This window comes from Pogoniulus pusillus, chromosome 26 (genome assembly GCF_015220805.1).
Source record: "Pogoniulus pusillus isolate bPogPus1 chromosome 26, bPogPus1.pri, whole genome shotgun sequence".
Classification (NCBI taxonomy): domain Eukaryota; kingdom Metazoa; phylum Chordata; class Aves; order Piciformes; family Lybiidae; genus Pogoniulus; species Pogoniulus pusillus.
The window spans coordinates 19,241,846-19,267,731 of NC_087289.1; the positions used below are offsets into that span (position 1 = coordinate 19,241,846).

Consider the following 25,886-nt stretch of genomic DNA (forward strand, 5'->3'; position numbering starts at 1 on the left):
AAAAAGGGGCTGACAGGCTGTTCATCACCCTGTTCAATGTATCAAACACATTTCTCAAGCTCCTAACCACTCATGAGCAAGTGAACACTGCAATTCCTGGGAACTGCACCTACAAACATTATTCTCCTCTTAAGTCAAGTTACTTTGCCAGAAACATGCAACTCATTTCACCACATTCTTGGAGCCAGAGGCTTGTTAAAATGTTAGGTTCATTCCACTCTTGCTAGAAAAAGAAAAACCAAGGATCTTAATTCTCAGTAAGGAGAGCATTTTTCCTCTTTCAGATTCCTGACAGCTGTTAAGTGGACTGAAACCTGCTGCTTTCCAGTAGTTCATTTCCCTCTTCCAAGCAGAAAGTTTCTATTTTCGTTCACTACCATCAGGCCAATAGCTCCTCATTGGGAATTTTATCATCGTGTTTGCAACTCAAGCCGCAGCTTTCCCATCAAACAATGTCATAACAAACTCAGCAGCCCCAAAATAAGGAAGGCAGACAGCAGGAAAAGAAATGTCAAAGCTGCTAAATGCAGTCAGAGGACACCAGTGACGCCTAGGGGCTGCTGAGGTGGGAGAAACTCTGACCAAGACTGCTCCCAACAGCTCTGCAGTAAGAAGCAAGTCATTACCTCCGAGTGCTGACAGGAGGCACATCGCCAAGGAGTATATGAATACCCAAAGCCACATTTAACTTTACATCTATGACTGCAAAATACTACTGGGAGTAGAAATAACTGTGAAACGTTACCTGGTAATTTGTTGCAGCAGCAGCAGCTCAGTTGTCCTACTGCTAGGTATCAGCTATCAAAGCTTACACCTAAGTGCTAGCACTCCACTTTCTCTATGGATACATTCACACAGACACTCTGCATGGCACTTGGATGTGTAGTTCTGTAAACTGCCCTGTCAATACACCTCTCCTCTGCTCCTTCAGCTAGAGGGAAGCAAGGGGCAGTTAGAGCAGAAGTGCTTTCAGCCCTCACATGCACTCATGCTGCTCGTGGGTGTAGGGTCAGGTCAGAAGTTTGAAGCGACTTGGGTGACGCACTGCACAAGCATGCTTTAGCAGGCATACCTCATCAAGAGGGTGTACAACACTGCCCTTCTACCCCTGGTGTGATGGCACTTGATGGTGAGCTGCCGTCGGTACAGAAGCACCTTGATTTTGCAGCTCGCAGAAATACCTGGGTCCCCCAGGACAAAACTAGAGTTCACAGAACTACGTTGTTGGGAGGGGGAGGGGGGGTTGTGTTGTGTGCGCTTTGTTTGTGGTGGTCTTGTTTGGACAACAAGGTGACACAAACCTCTCAAAAGCCAGAACAAACACACTTAACAAGGGTCTTATCTCCTAAACTGAAGGGGCAATCCAAAGCAGCATCCCATGCCCACTGAACTACTGAAAACAAACTTTCAAGCCTCCCTGGTTTCTCCACACAGGGTATAAACCAAGAACACCACAGGAAAAGAACACTGGCTTGAGTTTCAGCAGTCCTCTGGAGGCACAACACACGACTACAGAAGTAGTTGCAGTAATCATTGCACAAAAACTCACTCAAAGGACATAATCTGAATTCTCTGCCTCTATGCTAGCAGTACAAAAAAGCAGAGGGCTGCAGCAGTAAAGGCGTCCGCAGCTGACACAGCACAAAGGACAGACAGTGTCTTCTGGTGGTTTTGAAGAACACAGGACTCAGCTGCGTGAGCTCTCCTAGGCAGTACATCTGTACACGTTTTCAGAATGACTAGGCACTATAAAGACTCAGGTGCTGGTTTGAGGCTAATTGGAATACTTTACTGAAATTAAATCCTTAGCTGTGAGAAGAAAAAAAACACAACCAACAGTGCCCCATATCCCTTTCTTCTGCTGAGGAATGCAACTAGTCAAAATATAGATAAGACACACTGCTCACCTCTCAGTTCTGTTCTGTTTCTGCTTGTATAGAACTGTAAATATTGTGTAGGCATCTGCTTGTAAGTTGTGCTAAGCTGTAAATACAGCTTCATTCCTTAACTTCCAGACGGCTGAGTCTAGTCTGGGTGATCTCCTTAAGTGTGGGGGGATGGGTAACTCCCAAGCCATCACAAGTCAATTTCCATTCGACCACTAAACATACAGGTCACACAAGCTGGCAAACATTCTACTGCAGGACAGTAAGCCACATCTAACCTCACAGCTTGCAGGTTCTTCAGTTTGAAATACCAGTTCAGGTGCTACCAACAATACACTTATCTTTCTTTCTTCCATGGCTCAAAGAACAAAAAGGCAACTAAAAATATATCTGTTTTATTTACCAGTTTTCTAAAAAGCAAAGTCATAAAAATTAGTCACAAGTGGCAAAAACCAAAATATATTGCACAGTGTACAGAAAACATTGTTGACATGTTGACAAAGTGTCATCACAAATAAGTCATCTTACAACAGTTTGGAAAAATTACAGCTTCAGAATCTTATCTATAAATGGAGGCATGTAGATTTAAAGTTACAGGAAAATATCTTAATACCACCCTGTAAATGCAAACACTTTAAGGATGCAAGATTAAGTCCATAAGTAAGCACATCCACAAAATGCTCTAAATATACTTTCCTCTTCCTTTCACTAAGTTATAGTTACAAGATGGTAACTGAAAAGAGAAAAAATGGAACAAAAGAAAGAAAAAGAAAACTAGAACAAATAAAGTATATATTATTTTTTTAAAGCATGCTAAAAAGCAAAGAAGTTTGAAGTCATTGAGAAGTCCCTGAAAGTAATTTGTATGATTATGATGCACTCCTTTTATATAAAGCTTTTTTTTCCCCAAACCCTGGTCCAATTAAAACTATTTCTGTTTACATGTAAAAATGAAATATATTCCACATGTTGGTATAGCTGCACTGCTCCATTTAAGATTAAAACATTTAATACATCAGACTTGGACACCCACATTTGAATATGTCTCAGTTTATATTTACAGATATTTAAGTCTGACCTTGCTAATCTGTTACAGAGAGGAACCAGATCTTGCTGGGCTGTGCTTCACGCTACACTTCAGATTTTAAACTGTGACCCTGCCTTTCTGACAAACTCACACAGTATCTGCAGAACCTGTCTCCAATGTAAGCCTCCTCAAGATGTTGTCCAATTAGTAACTCATTACTTTACACAAATGATTTCTTTCGCTGAGCAAATACCAATCATTTCTGCAAGTTTTTGGTGGTGTCAGACCTGACTTCAAATCCTCTTTGTATGCAAAGAGGAGTACTTTTACAGAATGAAGATAACCTTGAATTTCAGTGAATAGAAATGTTATCCTAATAAAAAAGGAAATGCTTTCCATTAAAATATATTAAGACAAAGAAAGGTAATTGAATTTCTCCTTTTTTCCCACCCCAAGACATAGAGTTGACATCTGGCAATACTGCACCTGAATACCCTTCAGCTGATCCACATGGCAGAGTCGCTCTCTCGCGTTCTTTTCCCACATCAACACACAGAGGAACAGCACAAGAACAGAAAGTACACATATTCAAGTCAATACAATCTCAAAGGCATTAAAATTAAATCCTTGACAGCAAAGGATTCCAGCCACGTGAAGTTTTAGATTATGCAATTCAAATATAGCAAAAGTCAATGCTGTTCTCAAAACCACTTTAAGAACTGTCTCCAAATGACAAGAAATGTCCAATCCCCTCTTGCCACATACGAGTTTGACATTTGTTTAGCTCAGAGGAAAAAACCAGTGGCCAACCTCCTGACAGCACAAACCAGAAACAAAGGTCAAAGTCATACCAAGCTCTGTCTGACAGTCACTGGAGCACACGCAGTCATCCTCTGTGGCCTTAGTTTTTCAAATCTTTTAAGCATAAAGATTTCTTGTGTATAAATTCTCAGAAATGATGTCTCAAGGTTCATAGTACTGCAGCGTGGGTTAAATAAATGGCTACAAAGCTGTCAGCGCTCCTCTACATGGTCTTACACACTCAAATCCTATTTTAACCCAAGGCCATCTTACGGAATCAGTTCCACATCTCCTAGACAAAAAAAAAGGTTCTTACATTCGAAACTACACGAAATAAACAAGAGGATGGGATCAGCTGGTATGAGAAGGGCAAGTGAGAACTGATTTGCTTGAAGGTTATTTCTTCTACTATGCTGAACCACTTCAAACACCAGAACAACGCTGAAGAGCCACTAAGCAGAACTGCTAGAACAAATTATACACCGAATCATTACCAAAAAGAGATTTGAAGAACCGTACGTACGGAAGGGGAGTTTCAGTACTCGTTAACCCACTCTACAAAAAACAGTAGGCATCCATGAAAAGTTCCTGTAGTTCATAAAGAAATACTTGAGGCATGTAAGTGCAAAATAGGAGTCTCTTTCTTTTAAAGAAAAGCTATACCATCTTCAACAATGTCCTTACTGGGAAGAGATTGCCACCATTTAAAAAGAGATTCATTCACGAAGGACTCTTCCAGAGCAAGAAAGAACACATTTGTTTTTATTAACTGGATTCATCTTGCTGGATTCAGGATCAAAACTTTTGCGGATCATCACTGTAGTTTTGAAGCAGCTTGTCAAATAACAGGCTCAAAGGCTATGTTTGTTCTTCGCTGACTTGACTCAGGGAGACCAAGTTGTTTTCCCCACTCTCTTCAATCATTTCATTAAGGTCCATGTCATGGATCTCCTCATCATATGATGTGTAAAAATTGCTCTGTATATTGTCCTCACAAAAAATACATTCCTGAAAATTATGGAAACATTTATAGTTAAAAAAAGGCTTTTCCAAACAACAGTCCTCTTGCACACGATGCCTGATTTCAAGAGAACCTTTCTATCTGTGCTGCAAACACCAGAGATATTCCACTCCCCAATTCCCTCCCACTGAATCATTTTATAACACGTAGTAAATCGATACAGGTACTGGAGAACGCTGTTAGAAGCAGTTATGGCATCGACCATTTATAATGCTGACATTTTACATGCACTTTCACTCACCTTTTCCTCCACTTGATTGCTAACCCTGCTGTAATAGGTTCGTGCTCGCTGCAGACAGAGTAAACTGTACACTTACACAAGATGAGTGCTACAGGATTAGTGTTGCAGTAACATTAACAGCAGGATTAGGATGCCATTGAAATTCTGTTACACTGCATTGCGAAGCACTCGTGTATAAAGAGTCTCTGCTTCTGGTAACTTATGTGCCTAAGACATACAGGGGATGGAAAGCTTAGGGAAGTGAGAATGCAGGCAGCTATGTGTGTAAGCAAAATACACAAAGAAAACTGCTTTTTGGGTGTTTTTGTACGTGTGGGTGTGATTTGTTTCTTTTCAAGTATTTAATCCACTTGTGGAATCAAGGCAATAGATGATCCTGCATGAGAAGCCTGGTAGAAGGAACAGTGTATCCTCATTAATTCTGTACTCTCCAGAAAGTAATGAACATAAATTTACATGCACAAGAGAGATTTTTACATAGTGAAGTTTCTGTCTGTGTTGATAAAGGATTTTAAGCAGATAGCTGTGAATGTACAAATAGGAAGACTTTTTGTCTTGCACTAATCACCGTTACTTTAACTTTCCTGTTGGAAAGATGACTTAGGATAAATTAAATTAAGTCAAACACCACCACATGGAAGTCTGAATTAATTTTTTCTTTGTATAACTGATCAAGCTTTCATAGCAACAGGAAAAGTCTGACATAGGCAGCTAATAATTTAAGCAGTTCTACATGCAACAGTAACTAACTCATTTAAACTTACAGAATTAGCAACAGTTTTTGGCAGTCCTCCTTGCTGGATCCATGGATGAACTTCAATAAGCTCTCTCTTTTGTTCTTCCGTGAATTTTGGCTGTAGCTTCTGCATTTGCTTTAATTTCTGCTTATCTTCTTTTAAAACTGTTTCCAAATCTCTAAAATAAAATGTATTCAGACATTGAGCTTCAACAATTTCTGGGCTCCATGCCTATGCAAGGTTACACAGTCAAATACTAACGTCTCTAAAGACTATTTTAGTTCAGGAATGTTAAGCTTACAAATCTAATATTAGAAGAAAGCGAAGTGTGGCTATTTCAGCAGCTTTCTGCATTTGCAGACAACTGTAACACATCTCAGCTGGCTCGCTGTCTTTTCAGACTTTGTTCAGTGAAGACAGCTTTCTTAGATCTAGTCAGGCAGCACCACTGGTGAAACCACCAAAAACTCCAGTTTCCCACTGCAGTAGCATTTCAGCAGTAGGCTCCAAACTCCCCTTCGCTGGGAGGACACCCCAAACCAGACACTAGATGCACACATGAAATGCTAAAGTAGTAGTGAGATGTGTTTAAGAAAGTCAAGAACCTCAGGACGGAGAGGGAGAGGTGCAGCAAACACTGCTCTATTCCAGCAGCTTTCAAATACCTTCAGCATTTTCAAAGTCTGGTTTTTGAAAACATTATTTTAGCCCCCTCCTTGCTTGTCCTATTTGTGTTGGAATTCATGGAGAGAAGCACACATGTGGAAGTGAAGGACAAAGGGTAAAACCCCACAAAGCAAAGAAAGGTGCACATCCTTTTGTACACATACAGGGCTCAGGAAGGACAATGACACTGGAATTACCGTGAGGGTATCTGGTAAGTCATCATAACTGTGTCGTCTGTGTTTGCCATCAAAAGCCATATAGGATCCTGAAGAACATACTTAATGAAGTGCTCACTTTCTTCCATTTCTGCCTTCATTTTGGTTTTATGGTGATTTTCTGAGGAATCTATACTCCCAAAGTACTTGCTGGTATGACTTGTTTCGCTACTACCTTTAAAAAAGAATAGATTCAAGTTTCATTATAAATTGTCAAAAATACACATGATCTGAAGGCTTTGGAGAAGAGAGAAGATTAAAGAGAACTGAAGGTAGAAATACAGCAACTATTTATTTTATTAAAAGAGGGCATTTCCATTCCTAGTAATTGCATTCATATTTTTCTCTAAGTCTCCATTAAATTTCAACAGAATAACTAAATGAAACATGAAGGAATTGAGCATTTTCTCATCCTTCTGTCATAACTACCTATTCCTGGTTATTTTCTACACATTTTTAAAAGGATCTACACTGAAAATCAACCACAGTAGAAAAAGCTTTGAGTTGTGTAATAAAGAAATGAAGAACAAACCATGCAATGAAAACTAAAGACAAAGGTTTTTTCATGCAGCACTTGCCAATCATGTGGTGTTTGCAATACTTTGTGCACCACCCTCTTCTACAACGCTAAGAGCATTACCTGTTCTGCTCCCCGACATGCCACAGCCATTGGATCCAGACCCCAGGGACTCGGCAGCCGCAGACACACCACTACCTGAAGAAGCTGAACCGGTACCTGAACATGCATCTTCCTGAAGCAAAATGTCAAGCAGGACACTAGACATGGAGAGAGCGTCGCTATTTTGAGCGTCCATTGGAGATTCAGCCTGGTGGTAAGATGGAGAGAGTAAAAAACCCAAACAATTAAAATACTAAACCCCAAAACTCTTTTCATTACTAGTCATGTACATTTGGCACTAACTCACTTCACTTTATATTCCAGCATGTTTACACAGTCAAAGACACACAACTGACAAAAATATGTGCCAATACTGTATTCATCTCTTAGAATAAACAAATGTAAGTGGAGTAACACTCTTCCAGGGTACCCTTCCAAGCTTCTTAGAACAAGGTGCTTTTAATTTTTAAAGGTTAAGACTAATTATCAGGTTCTATTCAGTCTGCAGAAGTTGGAATAACTAACTACACTTAGGAGTCTATCTTCTGGCTGACTACTGTCTATTAAGAAGATCTCCCAAGTGAAAGGCTTCAAAAAGGGATGTAGCAGAGAGAGGAAAATAATGGGGTTGGTGTGTGGAAACTACTTCAGGCATCCCCACATATTAGCAACCTCAGACACGTTCAAGAACATGATGAATTCAAAAAGCCCTCCAGACTCATCAGCACACTTACAGGTATGGAGCCCTTTCCACTGCAGTTATCAGTTGTCATGATTTTGGCTATGGCTCCCTCCTCATTTAAAGTTCCATGTAAACCTGCAGGAGCTCCACTTTCAGCAGTTTTTGTGGTTTCTTCTAACTGCAGAAGATTCAGCGGAGAACTGCACCTTGACTGGAACAGAGGTGGAGAAGCCTGGTCCTGAGGACCCACAGACTGTGGAGTGCAGGAACGGGATGGCTCATTTCGAGTCTCTGTGACAGGAACTTTTTCATTCTCTGTTGGTGGATTATAGTGGAATGGCTGCGTTGGAAAAAACGCCTGTTGTGGGAAAGGGCTGGGTGTAGCAAACGGAGGCTGTGCTGGAAACACTGTCTGTGAAGGGAAAGTGGAATGGGCAGGGAAGTTAGGCTGGCTGTGGTAGAGCGTTTGAGGTAAGTTATTGTTCATCTCCGGATAGACGTAGTTGGGGAGCACGAGAGCTACAACGGGTGTCATGAGGGGTGCAGAGAACTGGGATGGTTGCACAGAGCAAGCATTCCCAGAGTCTGGCAACTGATTAAAACTAGAGAGTGGAGTCTCAGGAGCTGGTGGCACCGTTCCTGCTGCTGGAAAGACAGGAAGTGGATATGCAGGCATAACAGTGGGAAAAGACATGGCTGAATAGCTGGCTTGTGAAGTGTCTGATGGTGACCAAGCAGTAGTATTTAAACCCTGAAGAGGGAACCGATGGGGGAATTTAGTTCCAGAAGTTGTACTGTCTGAAGACTCCTGTGGTTTGATGCGCTTTGATTTCCTGTTCTTTCCACTTTTCTTCCAAGGCTGATCCATTCCAGAAGTGCCATTTCTTTGTCCACGGCCACCTGCAACAAACAACACAACACTTCAGAAAGGATCCTACTTGCAGTCTAATGGATCCCTTTTACCTTACAATCTCTAAAAGTTGCTCAAAACTGCAGTTCTGGAGCAATCTACTCAAATGGAAGCATTTGAGAAGGGGGCAGAATCACTTTTACCTCTAGCATAAAAGTTGAGCTACCTGGGGAAAGAAAACCATGCTGACACCATGGAAGAGAAGAGCCAAGGATAAAAACAGGCTTAAATGTGTGTCACTCAGAAAAAGGTTACAGAACAGTGTCTCCCAGATTGGAAACTTTTAATTACTCCAGCAATTACAATACAAGCAGTATAGGACATGACCAAATGTATTTTTCCAGGGAGTTAGGGTCATTTAGGTCCATAGATGAAAAGGTAAGGGGAGAGAGAGAGAAAAAAGGTAGAAAAAGACAGGGTGCACAGGAAGAAAATTTCCTGAGGAGAATAAAGGCATGCAACCTTTACAATCTTATCTCAGGACAAGTGTGCACCAAGCAGCCCTTCCCTGGGTGAAGGCTGTCAGTTCATTTGACTACAGACATGAGGAAAGCCATTAAAAAAAAATCTTCCATCACTAAAAGCTGTTCAGACTTTCAGTTTGCCTAAAGCTTATTTAGATAAGTTAAAAGTTTAATGAGGAAAAAGAATTCAAGGGCACTTCCAGAACAGGTTTCCTAAATCAAGGACCTGCATAACTATTTAAATAAAAAATGAGTGATAAGAATCTGCAAAAAAATGCTTAGCAGTGTCTGACTTCTGCTCCAAGTCAGGACTGAAGCAGGGACCAAGTTAGATCAGTATCAAGCACTTCTGAAAATGCCATCTGGATCTCCTCATCCTACCAAACAATCTCATTATCATGGCCAGTCTGTGCCACTTCCATTCCACTGACCGCATTTAATAATTGTTTGGTTACCTTTAAATTATCAGATTGTTTCACTGACTACACGACAATGGAATGGCAGAAACTGGATGTAAAGCAGCAGGGCTGAAAACAAACCAAACCCACGAACCTCAAAAAAAGATGGACAGCTGGAAAAACAGAATGACAAGTAAGCATAGATGCAGTAACCAAACATGCTAAAGAATGGGGTTGTCCCTTGAAAGTGAGCGTACGACAGCAACAATATAGTGAGCAGATAAAGGGAGCAGAATCAGCTACCAGAACGTCAGCTCTTACACTGAGTACTGTATTCCACTTCCAGCCTTCAGGACTTACCATAAAGAACTTTTCTATGGACTTTAAAAATAGCATGCAACTGTCACTACTCAGAATGGCCCCACAACAGAGCTGCAAATGGAAATGCTCCCTCAAGGGACTTATTTCCTACAGACACACAAGTTTCAGCATGGAAAACTATTGCCGTACCACGGTCACCAGGCCGTCCTTTGGGTTTATCTTGCAGGTAGTGATTGCAGTGGGACTGAAAAATGTTGAATCTCTTGATTTCCTTAAACTTATTCAAAAAGCTCTGCTCCTCTTTTTGCGTGTGCACTGCAAGGACTTCCTTGGTGAGCCCCAGTTTTTTAAAGGACTCCTTTTCTTGATTTACATGCGTGGAAGTGGATGGAGGGGCAAGAAGTTGCCCATCTAATAGTTCCGCTCCGCTCGGACCATCTTCTATCATTTCTGCAGAAACAAGAGGGAACAATAAGCAAGACAAAGCAAAAAAAAAAGCAGCTCTGTATATATGAATTTTTAAGCTATTACAAGTCTGTAATAATTCTGTCACTATTTTCTGCCATTTCCACAGGAACCTGTTAGCTGTAAGGAAGTAAAGTCACAAGCAAATATAAGCTGTTCACGTCTGAAATTTAGACTTGCCGGTGACTGTCATTTTGGAGAAAATTCATTAGCAAAAAAACATACCTAATTCAGGCTGTGTTTTTTTGTCTCCAACATGAACAATGGTGCTACTGTAGCTGCACTGACTTGTGAGAGAGACAACACTTTCAGGCTTGCCAGGTAAAGCCAAAGATGTTAAGTGAGCACCGACCACAGGGGGACCATTTGATTTACCAGATGCCTTCAACACAGCAGGATCTATTGAAAGAAAAAGTTGTAGCTTACTGATCATAAACAAAAGTAAATGCAAACGAGATGCTACCAGGGCTGCAAAAGAGTAAAGGCTAAACTGTGCTTGATGAGACACAAAATGAACACTCTATGCATTCCACCAAGAATGACTTCTGAGCAATGGCATGCAGTCCTCGATACTGTCACACACAGCCTACATGAATCTTTTCAGGGAAGGACTTTATGCTCTTCCCTGATTTCCACTCTTTATAGCATAGCTTTGGAAGAAAGTCTTTACCCTTTTTCAGCCTAAGATGAAGTCCCACACAGCTCCCATACAGTTGTACACTTATCTCCGTGGTTATTTTAACAGCTTAGCTCCAAGCATTCACCTATTGCAGCTCTCTCACCTGATAGCTACATACAATAATCCAGCAGAGGTCATACCAGTGCCTCAAACCAGCAGTAAAGCTTTCCTCCTCCAGTAGGAAGGAGGAAATACTTAACACAAATACTTAAGACCTAAATTCTGCCTTTTGCCTGACTGGAGCATGGTAGTGATTTTGTGCTTCTCAGTCAGCACACTGAACCCACATCATCTCTTCTCTACCAGAACTGCAGAGATGCCAAATGACAGCAGAAACTGTTCTCTTAACTGCACGATGCTAGTTACAGCATTTCTTCCTTTCCTGCTTTTAAAGCGTTTAAATTCCTCCTACAGGACACTATTTCTACGCATGCTAATACCCCTCAACTTGATTTTGAAAGCTTCATTAGAACTTGTATCTTTCCTTTTGATAGGATTCAAAAACAAGGTAAGTCCCAAGACCGATTTTTGAGGAGCTGCACTTTGCCTTCATTTGATGACAAGGTTAAAAGAAAACATATCTCCTTTGTATATAGCTCTTTACCAACCTCACAGCTGTAGTACCAATGAAACAGCTAGATTCTCCACTTGAGCTCCCCAGCTAGACAGGAACTATATCAAAGCTATAATTAACTGGTAACAAACAAAGCTAATGTTTTTGCCTACAGTAGACTTGAAACAGTTATCCTCAGTAATCTCCATCTTTTATTTTCATGGCTGGACATTGAAATGCATTCTTGTGCCTCTCACAACACAGAGCAGTCTGATGCTGTATTTTTACTCTCTATTGTTCTGGATTTTTTAATATCCACAAACAAGAATCAGAAGTGTAGCATGCATACTTTTGTTACAATTAATTTGCTGCAAGTTCTTCAGCTGGTTGTTCTTCCAAGTCCCAACTGTGAAACAAAGTTTTCACATTGGACAATGATTCAAATCCTAAAACTCTAACTCTTGCTTTATTTTGTACAGTATAAACTGCATCCCCAATCCACTCAGTCATCCAGCATTTTGATTGTAAGAAAGGTTCTCAGAATTTAGATCATCCACATGTAACACTGAGAAAATGGCTATGAGGTTATGTCTAAGCTACACAGCTCATTATTCTGCAAAGAAATGCCATTCGAGTGGCTGCTGGCAAAACAAACAAACAAGAGAAACAAGCAAGAAAAGGCTAAGATGTGGGTACCTCCCAAAGGCTGTAAAGCACTATCAGCTGGTTTTTGTTCATGAACTTCAGAAGCAAGTGATGCAACACTTGATGAAGGTTCACATTTTCTTTTTGCTGTGCCAGGCACATTACAGCTCTCCAAGTACCTAAAATACAAGGATTTAACAATATGAGATATTCAAGACCTAAAGCCTAGGAGTCAAGAGTAGCTAACACACTTGTTTCTTACCTGATCACGCTGTCCAAACAGCTAATCTGTTGGTAAGAATACACAGGTTGCTCTTTCCAAGCCAACTCTTCACTGGCCACATTTTTAGGAGCAGCTGTTACTGCAGTATCCTTTCCCACTACATCTTTCACCTGACCACCAGGACCACTTTGTTTTTCTGTGACAAGAGATGCTGCTATTAGTCACTGTAAATCCAGTAAGAGGTTGACAGGCTAACAGATGAACATCATGCAAAATATTTTCCTGTAATTACAGACTGCTGAAGGTGTGAGGTTTCGCTGTGGATGCACATGGGTTCAAGAAGATTAGAGAGCATTAGAGTTGAAACACAGTATGAGGGCAACTATAATGCCCACAAGTTATAACAAATTATTAATAAACGCAGGATTTAAATCTCCTTAACACAATGTAATAATTCCTGAGGTTACAATGCAAACAGGAAAGACAACATCCACTTAACAGACTAAGATGACGTTCAACTCATATGAAAACATAGCTGCAATTAAGATACTTCCAAAGCAACAGCTTTAGGACACGCTTTAACCGTGTGTCATACCAATATCAGTTCAGACATAGCTAAACACAGTATTTTCCTGAATACAGTGGACACTCAAGACAAAATCATTTTAATTGATGAAAACTCTTTATGCACAATCATGCATCGACTGCAACTCAAAAAAAACCCTACTGTCATGAGTGCAATAGCTGAACACAAATAGCTAATGCCTTACCAGCAAACGGCTCTCTCTTGTGTTCCAGTTTGGCTTTACTGTCAGTGAAAATACGCTGTCCTTTGGTTTTGACCTTACGGGCATCCTGACGAACCTCCTGAAAGCAGGCCAATGAAAAAGTTATTACAGAGCTCTGACACAAACCATCATGCACATTGAGTCCTCAGTAGACAAATCTAACCTTCATTATCTCCATCTTACAATTAGTCTGAACACGGGAGAAATCCTGGTGTACAGAATTCTACTGTGCAGCAACAGACTTTTGGTAATTGGAAAGAGAAGAAATTTTAAGTATGCTCTTTTCACACAATTACTCTGTATTTTAGTATGGTTGAACAACTTGGATCGGAAAACACAAAGATGTTACAAAGACAGCCTCAGAAAAACAAAACAGTATCATTTGGTAAACAAAATATTGCTGCTAAGACTGAGAAATCTTGTGCTAGAGGTTTAACCAAGCACTGATATGATATTCTGGAGCTCTAAGTCTTCACTATCTATGGAAATCATGAAAGATAGATAGGCATCTATTTCCTTAAACCTTGCTTTTCTGCAGAGCTGTGAAACGTGATAAATTACCTCTAAAAAACAACAGCACAACACTTCCCTGCCTAAGCTACCTGTATTTAAAGTGAGCACTATGGCACTCTGCCATGCCAGATCACAGAAGCAGCAACCGAATTGATGAGACTTCACCTACAAGCAATGTAAGTTAAAGAAAAATTTTGCCTTTCAAAACTAAAAGCAACTCAGTGAGCTCCAACAAATTTGGGAAGTATGACAGGAAAACAGCCAGAGATGTTAAAGGTGCAGCTCCTCTGCCTGCATCCACACTGAACAGGAAAGCCAAACAGCTAGAGATGTTAAAGGTGCAGCTCCTTTGCCTGCATCCACACTGAACAGGAAAGCCAAACAACTAGAGATGTTAAAGGTGCAGCTCCTTTGCCTGCATCCACATCGAGTACATTGCTGACAATCTGACTTACGCTGCCTATGGAATAGTTTTGCTAAGCAGAGGAACAAATTCAAAACTGCATTTTTGTTTAGACTGAGGGAATTACAGTTGCATCTTGCTATCAACTGGATGTAGCAATGCTCCAATCTATGGTAAAGGCTTAAGCTAAAAGAAAGTAATTGTATATAACTGTGTTTTTGCAACATAGAAAGTGATCCAAGTTATCACAGGTACTGCTGCATTTTATCTGGAGTTTTCATTTGGGAAAACAGTAATCATACTTCCTCTCCCAAAAGACCACTGCTGTTAAATATACAGTTGGTTTTCTCAGAAATACAGCACATAAACAGACTGAAATTAACACACTATAAAGGTTTAAATTCTTTATGCACATTGGCTTTCACATCTGTAACTGTGCTTCAGCACACTGAGACTTCATCTACATCAGAAATGTTTATTCCCCTAGGCAGAAAAGGTTTTTCTATGTTAAATAAAAACAAAAGATGAGTTTTTCTTTACACTTTCTTCCATCTAATATGACAATTACACTAAAAGTGAAGAAAAAAAATCCACTTACTAGTTTGTTTTGTGACATATACTTAAATAACAAAAAGGAAACCTACTGGTTTGTCCTTATGAGCATCTTCATTATTATTTCCTGCGCTGTCACTGGAGGATGCCACACTCATTAAGTGCTCATGTGAACCGTTGCTACCTAGACTTCCATAGCCACTGGATCCACTGTTGTGTACAGGCTGTTAACAACAACAAAATACATACACATATATATAAATGCACACACATATCTCAATATGCTAGCTTGAAACAAAACTGGAATTATTACCAGTAATTGCATGTCAGAAAAAAAGGTCTGATTTAAGGTTTGTTGGGTTTTTTTTGATGAGGACTCCATAGCCACATGAAATCCTTAAAATACCAACTGGAGCTTTAACATACTTCAGTAAGTCCTGTCTGGCAATCATGAGTGAAAGTAATATCCAGGATTACAGCCAGAAATTCCAGTACAGTAGCAGAGAGCTAAACAAAGATAAAAGTCTTTCTCCTGTGGGAAGTGAAAAGGGTAATGCTGAAGCACATGCTGTACCTGCAGTAACAGCCGGTATATTTGCTCAGTAATCTCCTGAACGCTGGGATGAAGGATTCTATCCTCTGTATAGTTGGGAGCAGCAAAGACATCTTCATTTAAGGGACCCCTGCATAAACCAAATGCATCCCAGATCATTAAGAGGTAAGTATTCCAATGACAGAGAGACCACAACTTCAACTTACAACCTATATAAACACAGCCTAATGTTTATTCTATTGCCTCCACAAGCTTTGAATGCGACAAAATGCATACCCTTACTCCCTCTGAGCATGACTTCCTGCTTCCTGCCACTATTGGCAGAATTTGAGAAAGACTTCAGAGGATAAACCTCCAAATTTAAAAAAGAAAGCAATGTGTGTGTGGTAAGCTTCCTCCCTCAGACCCCCCTTATGCCTTTCTCAAGGATTGCTATGTAAACCCAAGGGGAAGAAAATTAATAATTAAACCCCAAAAACCTTAAGTCCCAAGTTTATTGACTTACGTCCTAACTTTGTGTCTCCCAATAATAAATGACACTTTTCGACTCCAAGGGTTGATGAAACTGGACCAGCTCGTGTCCATGGTTATATAATCTCCATTCCTAGTGCAAAACCTGATAGGCGAGTAGTCAAAAGGCTGGCCTCCGTACTGAAGGACTGCAAGAAGCAATTGAAAAGCACTGCACATTAGTATCTCCACACTTCTACTTCATTATTCAGCATTTTACAGTGAATTGCAAAAGGAGGAAAGTGGTATCTGAAGGCACAAATACTAGTTATGTTTATGCATTTAAAAATGCTGGGCCAAAATAAGCAGATGTTCACAATTTACTGGACCATGTGAAGAGAACGACCTTCAGCAAGCTAAGGAAGGCTGGAGCAGCAGTTTTACATGTTCAGTAAAAAAGCTAACATTACCAGAATGTTTCTTACTTTCCTCTTTGAAATAAGAAAGATTGCAACTTACAGCATGACAACTTTTGTCACTGCATTCTCAGGGGAATTTTATGTATGGAATATCTGTTTACAGCAGGCACATGCTCCACAGCCATCACAAAATGGAGCAATTCCTCATTTTCAGCAATTTGCATTGCAAATCCAGTTGTAAAGGATTCACTATTTACTTGCAGAAAAATCCAGTCACAATTAACTCCCACCTCTGCATCTCTTCTTTGCAGAATAAGACCATCTTGCTGAGGTACTCATATTCAATTTTAATTTTAAAGGGAAAACAAAAAAAATCGATTTCTGCCACAATAAAAGGTTACATACTTTTTTTGTGAATTGCTAGCATTAAGGGTCTGTCATTTGGGTGGAGATGTACCAAAACTGGTGTTCCTATTAAGTCCTGAGGTAGGTATCCCAACAGAGGTACTGCCCTGGGAAAACAAAACCAAAGATTAACAGAGGAAAATAAATGTCTATTTAATCTTTAAAATATTTAAGGGTTTTTTTGCTCTTTTTCTGTAAGGAGAGATAATAATTTTAAGTTAAACCTCAGAGAAATAGTGCCAACTGAACAGCAGCAGTAGCCTGAACAAGGGGGCTTTGTTTGTTTGTGAGGTGGCTGGGTTTTTTGGTAGCATTACAAAATTATGTCATTATCAGACCAAAGAGAGGAGTCTGCTACAGCAGCTTCTTCTTATGCTGCCCAGCTCTAGAGGATACTTACCCTAATTTTAAAATAGCATCAATAAGATTTAATCTTATAAAGCTATAATGAAGGTAAGTAGTCTTCCTCTGTGGGCTGCAAGCCAAGGCTAGGGATCACAGGATTACTACAGCTGAGCTAGCCACAGCCTAGTTAACTAGGACTCAAGAAAAACTTTCTCACAGGGAGGTTAAGAGTTCAACTCATAAAGGAGCTGCAAGGAAGAATTAAAATTAACGTTAGCAAACTCCTGCATGTTATCTATGACCACTTCTGAAGATGTGAGTAATTTATGCAATGAAATAGTTTTTACTGTCACTTAAAGCATTAAAGAGTCCAAGCTCATGAAAGGTCAGGTTGCACCTTACCCTAAAATCCAACTGCCAAAAATAGGCTTTGGAAAAAAATAATGCACAAATTCAACACTATCCAGTAAGGTGTAAGAAGTTGCCAGATGGGAGCAAGCCACCTTGTCACCTCAAACTGCTGATAACCATCCCCTCAGCCCTGTTAGTGACAAAGGCCCAGGAGCTGAAAGACACTCAGGCATCAGAACAGTACTAGAGAAGAATTTAACCATAGCGCACTACAGACACATAATCTGTGTTGTGTTGAAACTCAAAAAGCATTATGAGATAAATGGCTTCAACACTGCACTTTCAGGAATGCACTGGAACTAAAACAGTTCCCCAAAACATCAAGCATGGTCCCTCCAGCAAAGTGGCCAAGATACTTGTGGTAACATGAGTATAGCAACTAAAGCCTTCTTACTGAAGCAGTGAGTTAAACAATGAGTCTTAAAAGCCTGTGGATGAAGAGCAAAACTTACACAAATTAAATTGGCATCAAACTCACCCCAAAGAGTATAATCTTGGCATACTGACACTTAAAAACACTGCCAAGTTCAAAGCACAAAACAAAGTTATGCTGCTACAAGAGTTTAAAATACCAATCGACTCTGAGTGACTTCAGTTAGTACTTGAGCAAAGAATGCTGTAAGAAGTAGAAAAGAAGCCCTGGGTGTTGTTCTTTGCCACGTGCCTCATGAGAGCCTGGCAAGCTCTACCTTCACTTGTGCTGCAACACAGCACCTACCTTAAAAGGAATCCAATTTTAAACGTCTATTTAGCAATCTAGTCATTAAGAAAGACACAAATTCAGTCACTTACATGCAAAAGAAGATCCCTACACAATTTTCTATTAACATGTAGACCACTGGAAGTGTAAGTGATCTGGAGTACAACATCAGTGAGTAGAGACTGAGCTAGGCTCACCTCTTCCCATGAAGAGAAAGCTAAAGGATGACCCAAGAGCTTCTCACAACTACTAAAAAGAGGAGGTACAGAATGGAGTCACATTTCTGTGGTAGTGCCAGGCAATAAAACCATGGGCAATGGCTCCAGACAGCAGTCTGGAAAGTTGATGCTAGATGTTAAGAAAAAGCTTTTAACAGACCAGTGCAACACAGGAACAGCTGCTTACAAAGACTGTGTCATCTCTGTCCTTGCAGGCTTTCAAGCCTTACCGAGCCAAGGGCACAGCCTGACCTAGAGCTGGGCAACAGTTTCATTTTAAACAAAAGGAGGGAACAGAGATCTTCAGTAGTCCCCTCCAACCAGAACTATTATGATTATGTTATATCAGAGAATACTTAATTTACTATTGACAAGAGGCAGCAGTACCTCAGCATCATTGTTTCCACATAACTCCGAGCAATTTAGAGCTCATTTTATGAGTGTGAATGCAAATGTGCCCTAAGAACGGCTGGGGAGGAGAGGCAGCAAGTTTAGTTTGTGTTTTCTAGAAAGACTAAGTGTCAAAACAACATGACTAAGAAGCCTTTTTATAGCAAGTTAAATAGGAAATTGCTTTAAAACCATTTACAAAGATCAGTCCACTGTGAACTTTACAGAACTCCTTACATCCACCATAGACATCAGGTATCAAACACATTTTAAAGACATATACACAAGAATGACCCATTTAATGTCAGGAAAATATTTACTTTTACTCAGCATACTCTGTGCAGAGATCCACTTGCAGGCTCAGGACTAAGAAGCATTTTCCCAATCCATGAATACATACTGAGGGCAGAATTAACTTCATTTCATGCAAGTCAGGCAACAGTTTCAGCACTGTATTATGAGCAATTTTCACTTGACAGCAGGTGTTCAGTTGTATACACTCTGCTTTCTCTAAAAACCTGTTGTTTTCTGCACTCTGCCTAACCCTGGAGAGCCTAAGAGTAGTAAAACTGCATATGCATATTTTGGTAAACATTCATCTGTATGCCAGTGCTCTCAGGAGCTGAACAATTAAAAGCAAAATCAACTCTAGGCATCAGAAAAACAGAAATAAGTGAAGCAAAGTCCCGAACATCAGACCAAGATTTAACCAACCCTCACCGTGAGTACTCAAAAAGGGTGTCTGAAAGGAAGGGTTAACACTAGGCTCACAGGAAAGGAACTTCTATAGTTGTTCACAGAGAAGGCATTTACTCTACTCACTCCATGCAAGCCCAAGGTTTAGGGGAAAGCTTTTCATTCAGCAGTCCTGCTGTTTGTGTTGGGCACCAGAAATAAATGAACTAGGGGTGCCTGGAGAAAGGGAGGCTTTAGAGTGCACCATCAGCTTATTTGAATACAAAAGCCCACCCTGGCTTGGAACAAGTGTGGGAATGATGGAAAGAGAAAAATCCAAGAGGCAGAACTATACTGGACTAAAGAGTTCTTTTGTCATCTTAACTGGTTTAGTGCGATTGTAAATCATATAATGGAAAAACAGATCCTCATCTTCACAGTCTCCCACCCTGCAGGAAGTCTTCATACTAAGCCACAATGCCTGCATAAGTTAACCAAAAATAGCTCTACCTCGGACTGCAAACTTATCCTCACTGATCTGCCACTGTCATTTTCTACAGTCATCTCCAAAAGCTACCTTTTGATATTATCATTCAATCAAAAACATGTGTGCTAATGTGCAGGCAACCATCTCAAAAGTCAAACAGTATCTTTTTTACCTTACAGACTACAACTTAGCCATGCTTCCCAATAACCTCCTCTCCCCTGATTCCTCTCTCCTCTGCTGCAGTCAAGGACAGCGTTATCTCTTCAGAAACATTCCTACTGCAAACCAAGACTGGCTGTTATAATACTACTTTGTATGAAGAGTAACATCCCCATCTAGACCTCAGATTTTAGCCTTTTTAAAATGCTTCAAAACAAGAGGATAGAATGACTTCAGATGCTACGAAGCAGATTTAAAGAAAAAAAAAATCCATAAGCAGCATAATCAGAAACCATCATGAAGTTAAAAAAAAAAAAATCAAGTGAAACAAGCAAGGGGAAAATAAGGAAAGAGAAAAGGTTGGCTGTGTTTACAATGAGAGAACTAGTTGTGCTAGGTTGGAGGTAGCTAGAATGTTTTGGTGAGAAGAATTAGATTACAGACTATGAATGGAAGACAATGGTGATGTCTACTTCACTCATAGGCTTGCTGAGAGATACAAGAAGAATCCAAACACAGCTACCTCGCCTCTCCTGCTAGGAAGCTCCAAGCTGCATCTCTCTCTCTAACCTCACCCTCCGTTTCTCTGCCATTTTTCTGATTAATTCACTTTGCTTCCTGGCCGAACCTCCATTCTGCCCTGGGACTAGGGTAAGGTTAAGAGGCGTAGGGGGAAGGTGAAGGGACAGTTGGGAGCCCCTCCTGGGGACTCAGGTTTCTGGGAGGGCTGCTGTGTTTCTGTATTACCTTTTACCTTGTCTATTTACAGTATATACAGTTATATACAGAACTATCTGCTTGCATATTTTGCTAGCTGTAAATATAAGCTTCATTCAATTGCCAGAGCTGGCTGAGTCTAGTCTGTGTGATTCCCAAAGTGTGGGGGGGACAAGGAACACCCAAACCATCACACAAGTGAATTCTCTTGTCACATCAAGTCTTCAAAGCATTTCAAAACATAACAATGTTCCAAAGTGCATCCCTGTCCTTGAAAGCTGATTGGGATTGTCTCCTGAGCCAGGTAGGCTTCTAACTCTGAAGTATCTTCTGTTCTTTTCATAGACCTCACATTTCCATCACCTAAATATCCTCTGTAATGCCCTAGACAAAAGTCATCCAGAAGACAGGATTTACATCTTAGTTTCTGAGTCTCAATGTATGCTTTAAGAGCATAGGAAGCATTATCTGGTTTCCACTTTGAAACGTGAATACTTCATCCAATCAATTTCCACAACTGTCAAATTAATGGGAAGTCTTCATCCAGTCGAGTATGAGCAGCTTTTGTACACAGACAAGAACAGCAAGAACTGTGAATGGTGTAGTTTGAATTGAGACCCCTCTGGCTGTATCTAGGCCAGCAGGAAGTGACAGCAGCCTATCTGTTACTAATTCCAAACTTGAGTTCACAAATCTAGCACCCTCATGCAGGTAATCATAGAAACACAGCAGGGGGGATTGGAAAGGACCTCTGGAGATATCTAGTCCAGTGCTTAAAGCAGGGTCACCCCAAGTAGGTTGCCCAGGAGTACAATATCTAGGCAGGTTCTGAATCTCTCAGAGAAAGACACACCACAGCCTCTCTGTGCAGCCTGCTCCAGGGCTCCAGCACCCTCACAGCGAAGCTTGCCCCCACACTCCGGTGGAATTTCCTGTTCTCCAGTTTGTGCTCATTGTTCCTTGTCCTGTCGCTGGGCATTACTGAAAAAAGGTCTGGCCACATCCTCTTGCCCTTTAGATACTGATCAGTGTTGATGCCCCCTTCTTCAGTCTGCTCTTCTCCAGGTTAAAACAGACTCAGGTTCTCTCAGCCTCTCCTCTTAAGAGAGACTATTAGCATAGAGAGCACAGAGTGTTAGATGACTGACAGCGCTGGAATTTTCCTCACCATGACTTTCATTCATTGAATTTATGCCCAGATCTTCCCCAGATAGAAAGAACATGGAAGAACTACTTAGCAGGCAAATAATCTTCCACTTAAATACCACAGTGTAACGTGTTTTCACATTTAGTGAAAGTTGGGGAAAGTACTTTTAGAGTTAAACACTCCTCAGCAGTCACAAATTTTTTACCCCCATACAGACATCTTTCATTTAATCCTAAAATTAACTGGAAAAATATTGGAAAGCTTGCTTATCAGTACACAGAAAAATAGTATCATCTTCTTAATTACCTTTCATCTACATCCTGGAACAAACAAGTTGGGGTGTGCGTAGTTGTAAAAATTCTTTTGTCAGGAGGAATTCTGGGTGCTGAGAAAAAAAGTAAAAGCAGATTAAGAAATGGAGATTTTTGTTCAAAATACTACATGCTTCTAATTTAATATTAACTGTAATCTAAAAGTTTGGCTAAAAGCATATAGGAGTGCAGCTTGCTGGCTCACAGCCTCTCAGCAAGAGCAGAGAACAGGACCAATTAGCTTTCAGAGATCACTGACAGGTAGCGTTTTTAGGCTGAAATTCAGTTAGGACATCACATGGAAATTCCCCTATCAGAACACAGATCAGTTCTTACTTTCAGGAAACTACACAAATCCTTCTGCATTCAAAGCATTACCTTCATAACCAGAATGTACTTTTTCTGCAAGCAACACACAGCAAAGTTGGTCCTCTGCTATTTCTGGATCCTGCACTTTGATAAGGTAGGGAGTCATCCGAAATGGGTGGTAGCAAATCTCATTTTCACGCTCCTTTCCTGCACTAATAAACAAGCAGAGTTAATGATTTAAACAGTTTAATCTCATGCCAAACAAAGTTTTAATTTATCTGTTGTAATTTCCTCATGACACCAGGACTGCATGACAGCTCCTCAAATAGCACTGAAGAAATTAACCGTCTGAATTCTTTTCTTTCTCTTCTAGAAGAGAAGCTAGTTCTGATAGTATTTGCATACCAATTACAATAAAGAAAGGTGCCTTTTCTACTGCCTGAAAGAAAAAGACCCTCGATTGCTTCATACAAGCATTTGATAGACAAACCCACCTCCTGTAATAGGTTATTTTGTGGATCCAAAAAGCTTGATTTGTGACAATATATGCTTTGGAGGGATGAATTTATAACTATTTTATACAGATTGCTATATCCCTTCAGTTAAAATGAAGATCTTCTTTTACTTCATATTTATTTCAATTTACTAAATACTCAGAAATTCTTACCTATAATCACTGTTGTTCACTTAAAAATCCAAATAATGAAAATAACAACCATTTACATAGATGCCAAAAAACTCAACAAACCAGAAATATCCTACAGCTGAGTTGTTGGGTTTTGTATGAAGTTCATAGCTGGATAACTTTATGAAACTAAAGCCTTTAAAACCAATCTTAGTTGGACCAAAACTAAAAAAAGTTACTAAAAAAGTAACATCAGCATTACTTTACAATATATCCAACCCCATGGTTCTGGAACAGTCCATTGTCTTTAATTAGAATCAGAGAATTAACCAGGTTGGAAGAGACCTCCAAGATCATCCAGTCCAACCTAACACCCAGCCCTATGCAGTCAACCAGACCATGACACTAAGTGCCCCAGCCAGGCTTTGCTTGAGCACCTCCAGGGATGGCGACTCCACCACTTCCCTGGGCAGCCCATTCCAATGCCAATCACTCTCTCTGGCAACAACTTCCTCCTGACATCCAGCCTAGACCTCCCCTGGCACAACTTGAGACTGTGTCCTCTTATTCTATTGCTGGTTGCCTGGGTGGTAGCCAGGTAGGGGTTGGTCTTGTTTATAGTTTACTCATACTGTAACAACAAGTAGTTCATTACTCCACAAGTAATAGGAGCCACAATTTTTGTTTTCAGAAGTGCTACTGGTAAAATAATAAGTAGCAAGAAATTAAATTGCACAAGAAAAAACAAGGAGTAAAATTGCCAGCATTTTCAAAATAAAAGCAACTAAATAAGAGCTGGGGTGGTAAAAGGAGGATGAGAAGTAAAACCAAAAGGAACTGTAACATCTGGTGCCAGCAGAAGTATTATACCCTCATGTGTCTTTCTCAGTGGGACATTTGATAAAATTTAATATTAGATGCAAGTCTTCTAGAACAAAAGAGACCTGCAGCAGGTGAATGGAACAGCTCAATTAACGTGAAGACCTTCTGTAGCAGTAGGATTTACCTTAGCAGCTTCCTTTAATGTCCAAAGGTCAATATTCACAGTGATTAACTTTTAAGATGCAACTTCTCGAAATCACTTGGCAGTCTTTTCTGTAGCTTCTAGGAGTTATGCAACCAGAGGACATCTGGTTTTGCCTTATGTATACATTATGGAAAAAGTAAGAAACTTCCATACTATGAAGTTCTTACAAAAGTCAGATATTTTTGTAGTGCATAGCATCATCATCTAACACTAAGCTTTATCATATTTCTGTCTTACCTGATTCGACAGAAGAAAGATTTCTCTTCCATGCAATCCTGGGTGGAAGACTCTAAAAATAAACACATTTCATAACAGAATAAATGTGATAATCCTGTAATTTGTACACAAAAATTGTTTTTAAGTGATGAAGGCTGAAATCTGTAAGAAGTTCACATTCCCTGAAGTCTCTGTAGTTGCAGAACACTGTACTTCGTAAGCAACCAAATCTGAACCTCACTCCCATTTTGAGGCTGGTATGTGAATCACAGATGTTTGCCAGGTAAGCCTTTTGCCAAAAGCATATCTAAACAGTTCTCCTGTTTGAGCTCTTATCAGCTTTTCCACTGCACTTTGTAGTGCTGACCAAGGATGTTCAATTATCTAGGATCCCTAATTTTGACTTTTTGCTGGGAAGACACTAGAACAGGTAGATCAAATCCATCCAGCATCCTCCCTCAGAAAAAGCAAAACCAACCAACCACACAAAAACACCACACCAACACCCCCCCCACATAACTACTCATAACAACACACCCAAACAACTAAACCACACCAAAACAAACCAAAACCAAGCAACAAAACCAAACAGCTCACAAAAAAAAACAGAAATATTTTTCATGAAGGCTTCCTATCACCTTTTAGGCCTATTGCCCTCCTTTTCCAGAGTAGCCACGGTTTGATTTTCAAGGCAACTTCTGGTCTTTCAAAGGCTTCAGTATACTTATTAGTTCCACTCACTGCATTTGTGAAATGTGAAGCTACACACAAGTATAATAAAACTACAGAAAGTGCTTTGGGGGAAAAAAAAGCACAACTGAGTGATACACGTAATCAGGATCATGCAGTCAGAATTCACCATGGACCATGTTTTGAGACAGAGGCCAACAAAAGGTCCTACCCCAGCTGCATTATGTACACATTACTTAGCATATATTTATCACTAACTGTTTTTTTTTATTAAATATGATCCAGAGTGACTTAACTCCATGGCCTAGCATGTAAGGGAATTTCAACCATGTAGAAGGGACTTTGAATTTCAAGTGTTCATTTAAAATAGCTGGCAGCTCTTTCTCATTCCTAACAGCTGCAGCTACACTAGTAACACAGTCTTCCCACAAACAAATATCAAGTGCCCCAAGATGTCTGATCCTTCACCATTACTATGCCTAACATCATTTTCCTAAGGCTAAAAGAGAGGAGATATGATTACATTTGGTGAATGCACTGTAACGGCAGCTGAGTGCATCTTTCTACACTGTAATCAAGGTGTCCAGTATTCCAATCATAACCATTTTAAAAAGGAGGCAGTGTTATACTCCTTACAGCTGAGAAAAGGTATTTTAAAGATAAGATGTGGTCATTCAGTTGCTGATAAGAGTGGAAAACAAGTCCACTGTTCATCATGAATACCGACTTTGTTGCCCTTCATAACTTAGATGAAAGGGACACAAGAATCAATAAAAGCCATATTCAGAAGATTTTTAGCAGACAGACAAGCCATGCTGATTTA

General features: G+C 40.1%; 1 protein-coding gene across 15 annotated transcripts in view; it reads right to left on the reverse strand.

Annotated features, from left to right (window-relative positions):
- Window positions 1–2,265: 2,265 nt before the first annotated feature.
- PER2 (period circadian regulator 2) overlaps window positions 2,266–25,886 on the reverse strand; it is a 46,727-nt gene continuing 23,106 nt past the window's right edge. For all 15 annotated transcript variants that reach the window (XM_064165413.1, XM_064165426.1, XM_064165417.1 and 12 more), the window contains 17 exons: window positions 24,395–24,446; window positions 22,575–22,717; window positions 22,192–22,270; window positions 16,637–16,743; window positions 15,868–16,021; window positions 15,384–15,492; window positions 14,902–15,033; window positions 13,324–13,420; window positions 12,593–12,749; window positions 12,382–12,509; window positions 10,679–10,852; window positions 10,178–10,438; window positions 7,948–8,795; window positions 7,235–7,421; window positions 6,577–6,769; window positions 5,741–5,891; window positions 2,266–4,722 (listed from right to left, as the gene is read on the reverse strand). In XM_064165413.1, the coding sequence (XP_064021483.1) occupies window positions 4,573–4,722; window positions 5,741–5,891; window positions 6,577–6,769; window positions 7,235–7,421; window positions 7,948–8,795; window positions 10,178–10,438; window positions 10,679–10,852; window positions 12,382–12,509; window positions 12,593–12,749; window positions 13,324–13,420; window positions 14,902–15,033; window positions 15,384–15,492; window positions 15,868–16,021; window positions 16,637–16,743; window positions 22,192–22,270; window positions 22,575–22,717; window positions 24,395–24,446 (3,122 nt within the window). In that variant the 3' untranslated portion in view covers window positions 2,266–4,572. The remainder of the gene's footprint in view (window positions 4,723–5,740; window positions 5,892–6,576; window positions 6,770–7,234; window positions 7,422–7,947; window positions 8,796–10,177; window positions 10,439–10,678; window positions 10,853–12,381; window positions 12,510–12,592; window positions 12,750–13,323; window positions 13,421–14,901; window positions 15,034–15,383; window positions 15,493–15,867; window positions 16,022–16,636; window positions 16,744–22,191; window positions 22,271–22,574; window positions 22,718–24,394; window positions 24,447–25,886) is intronic.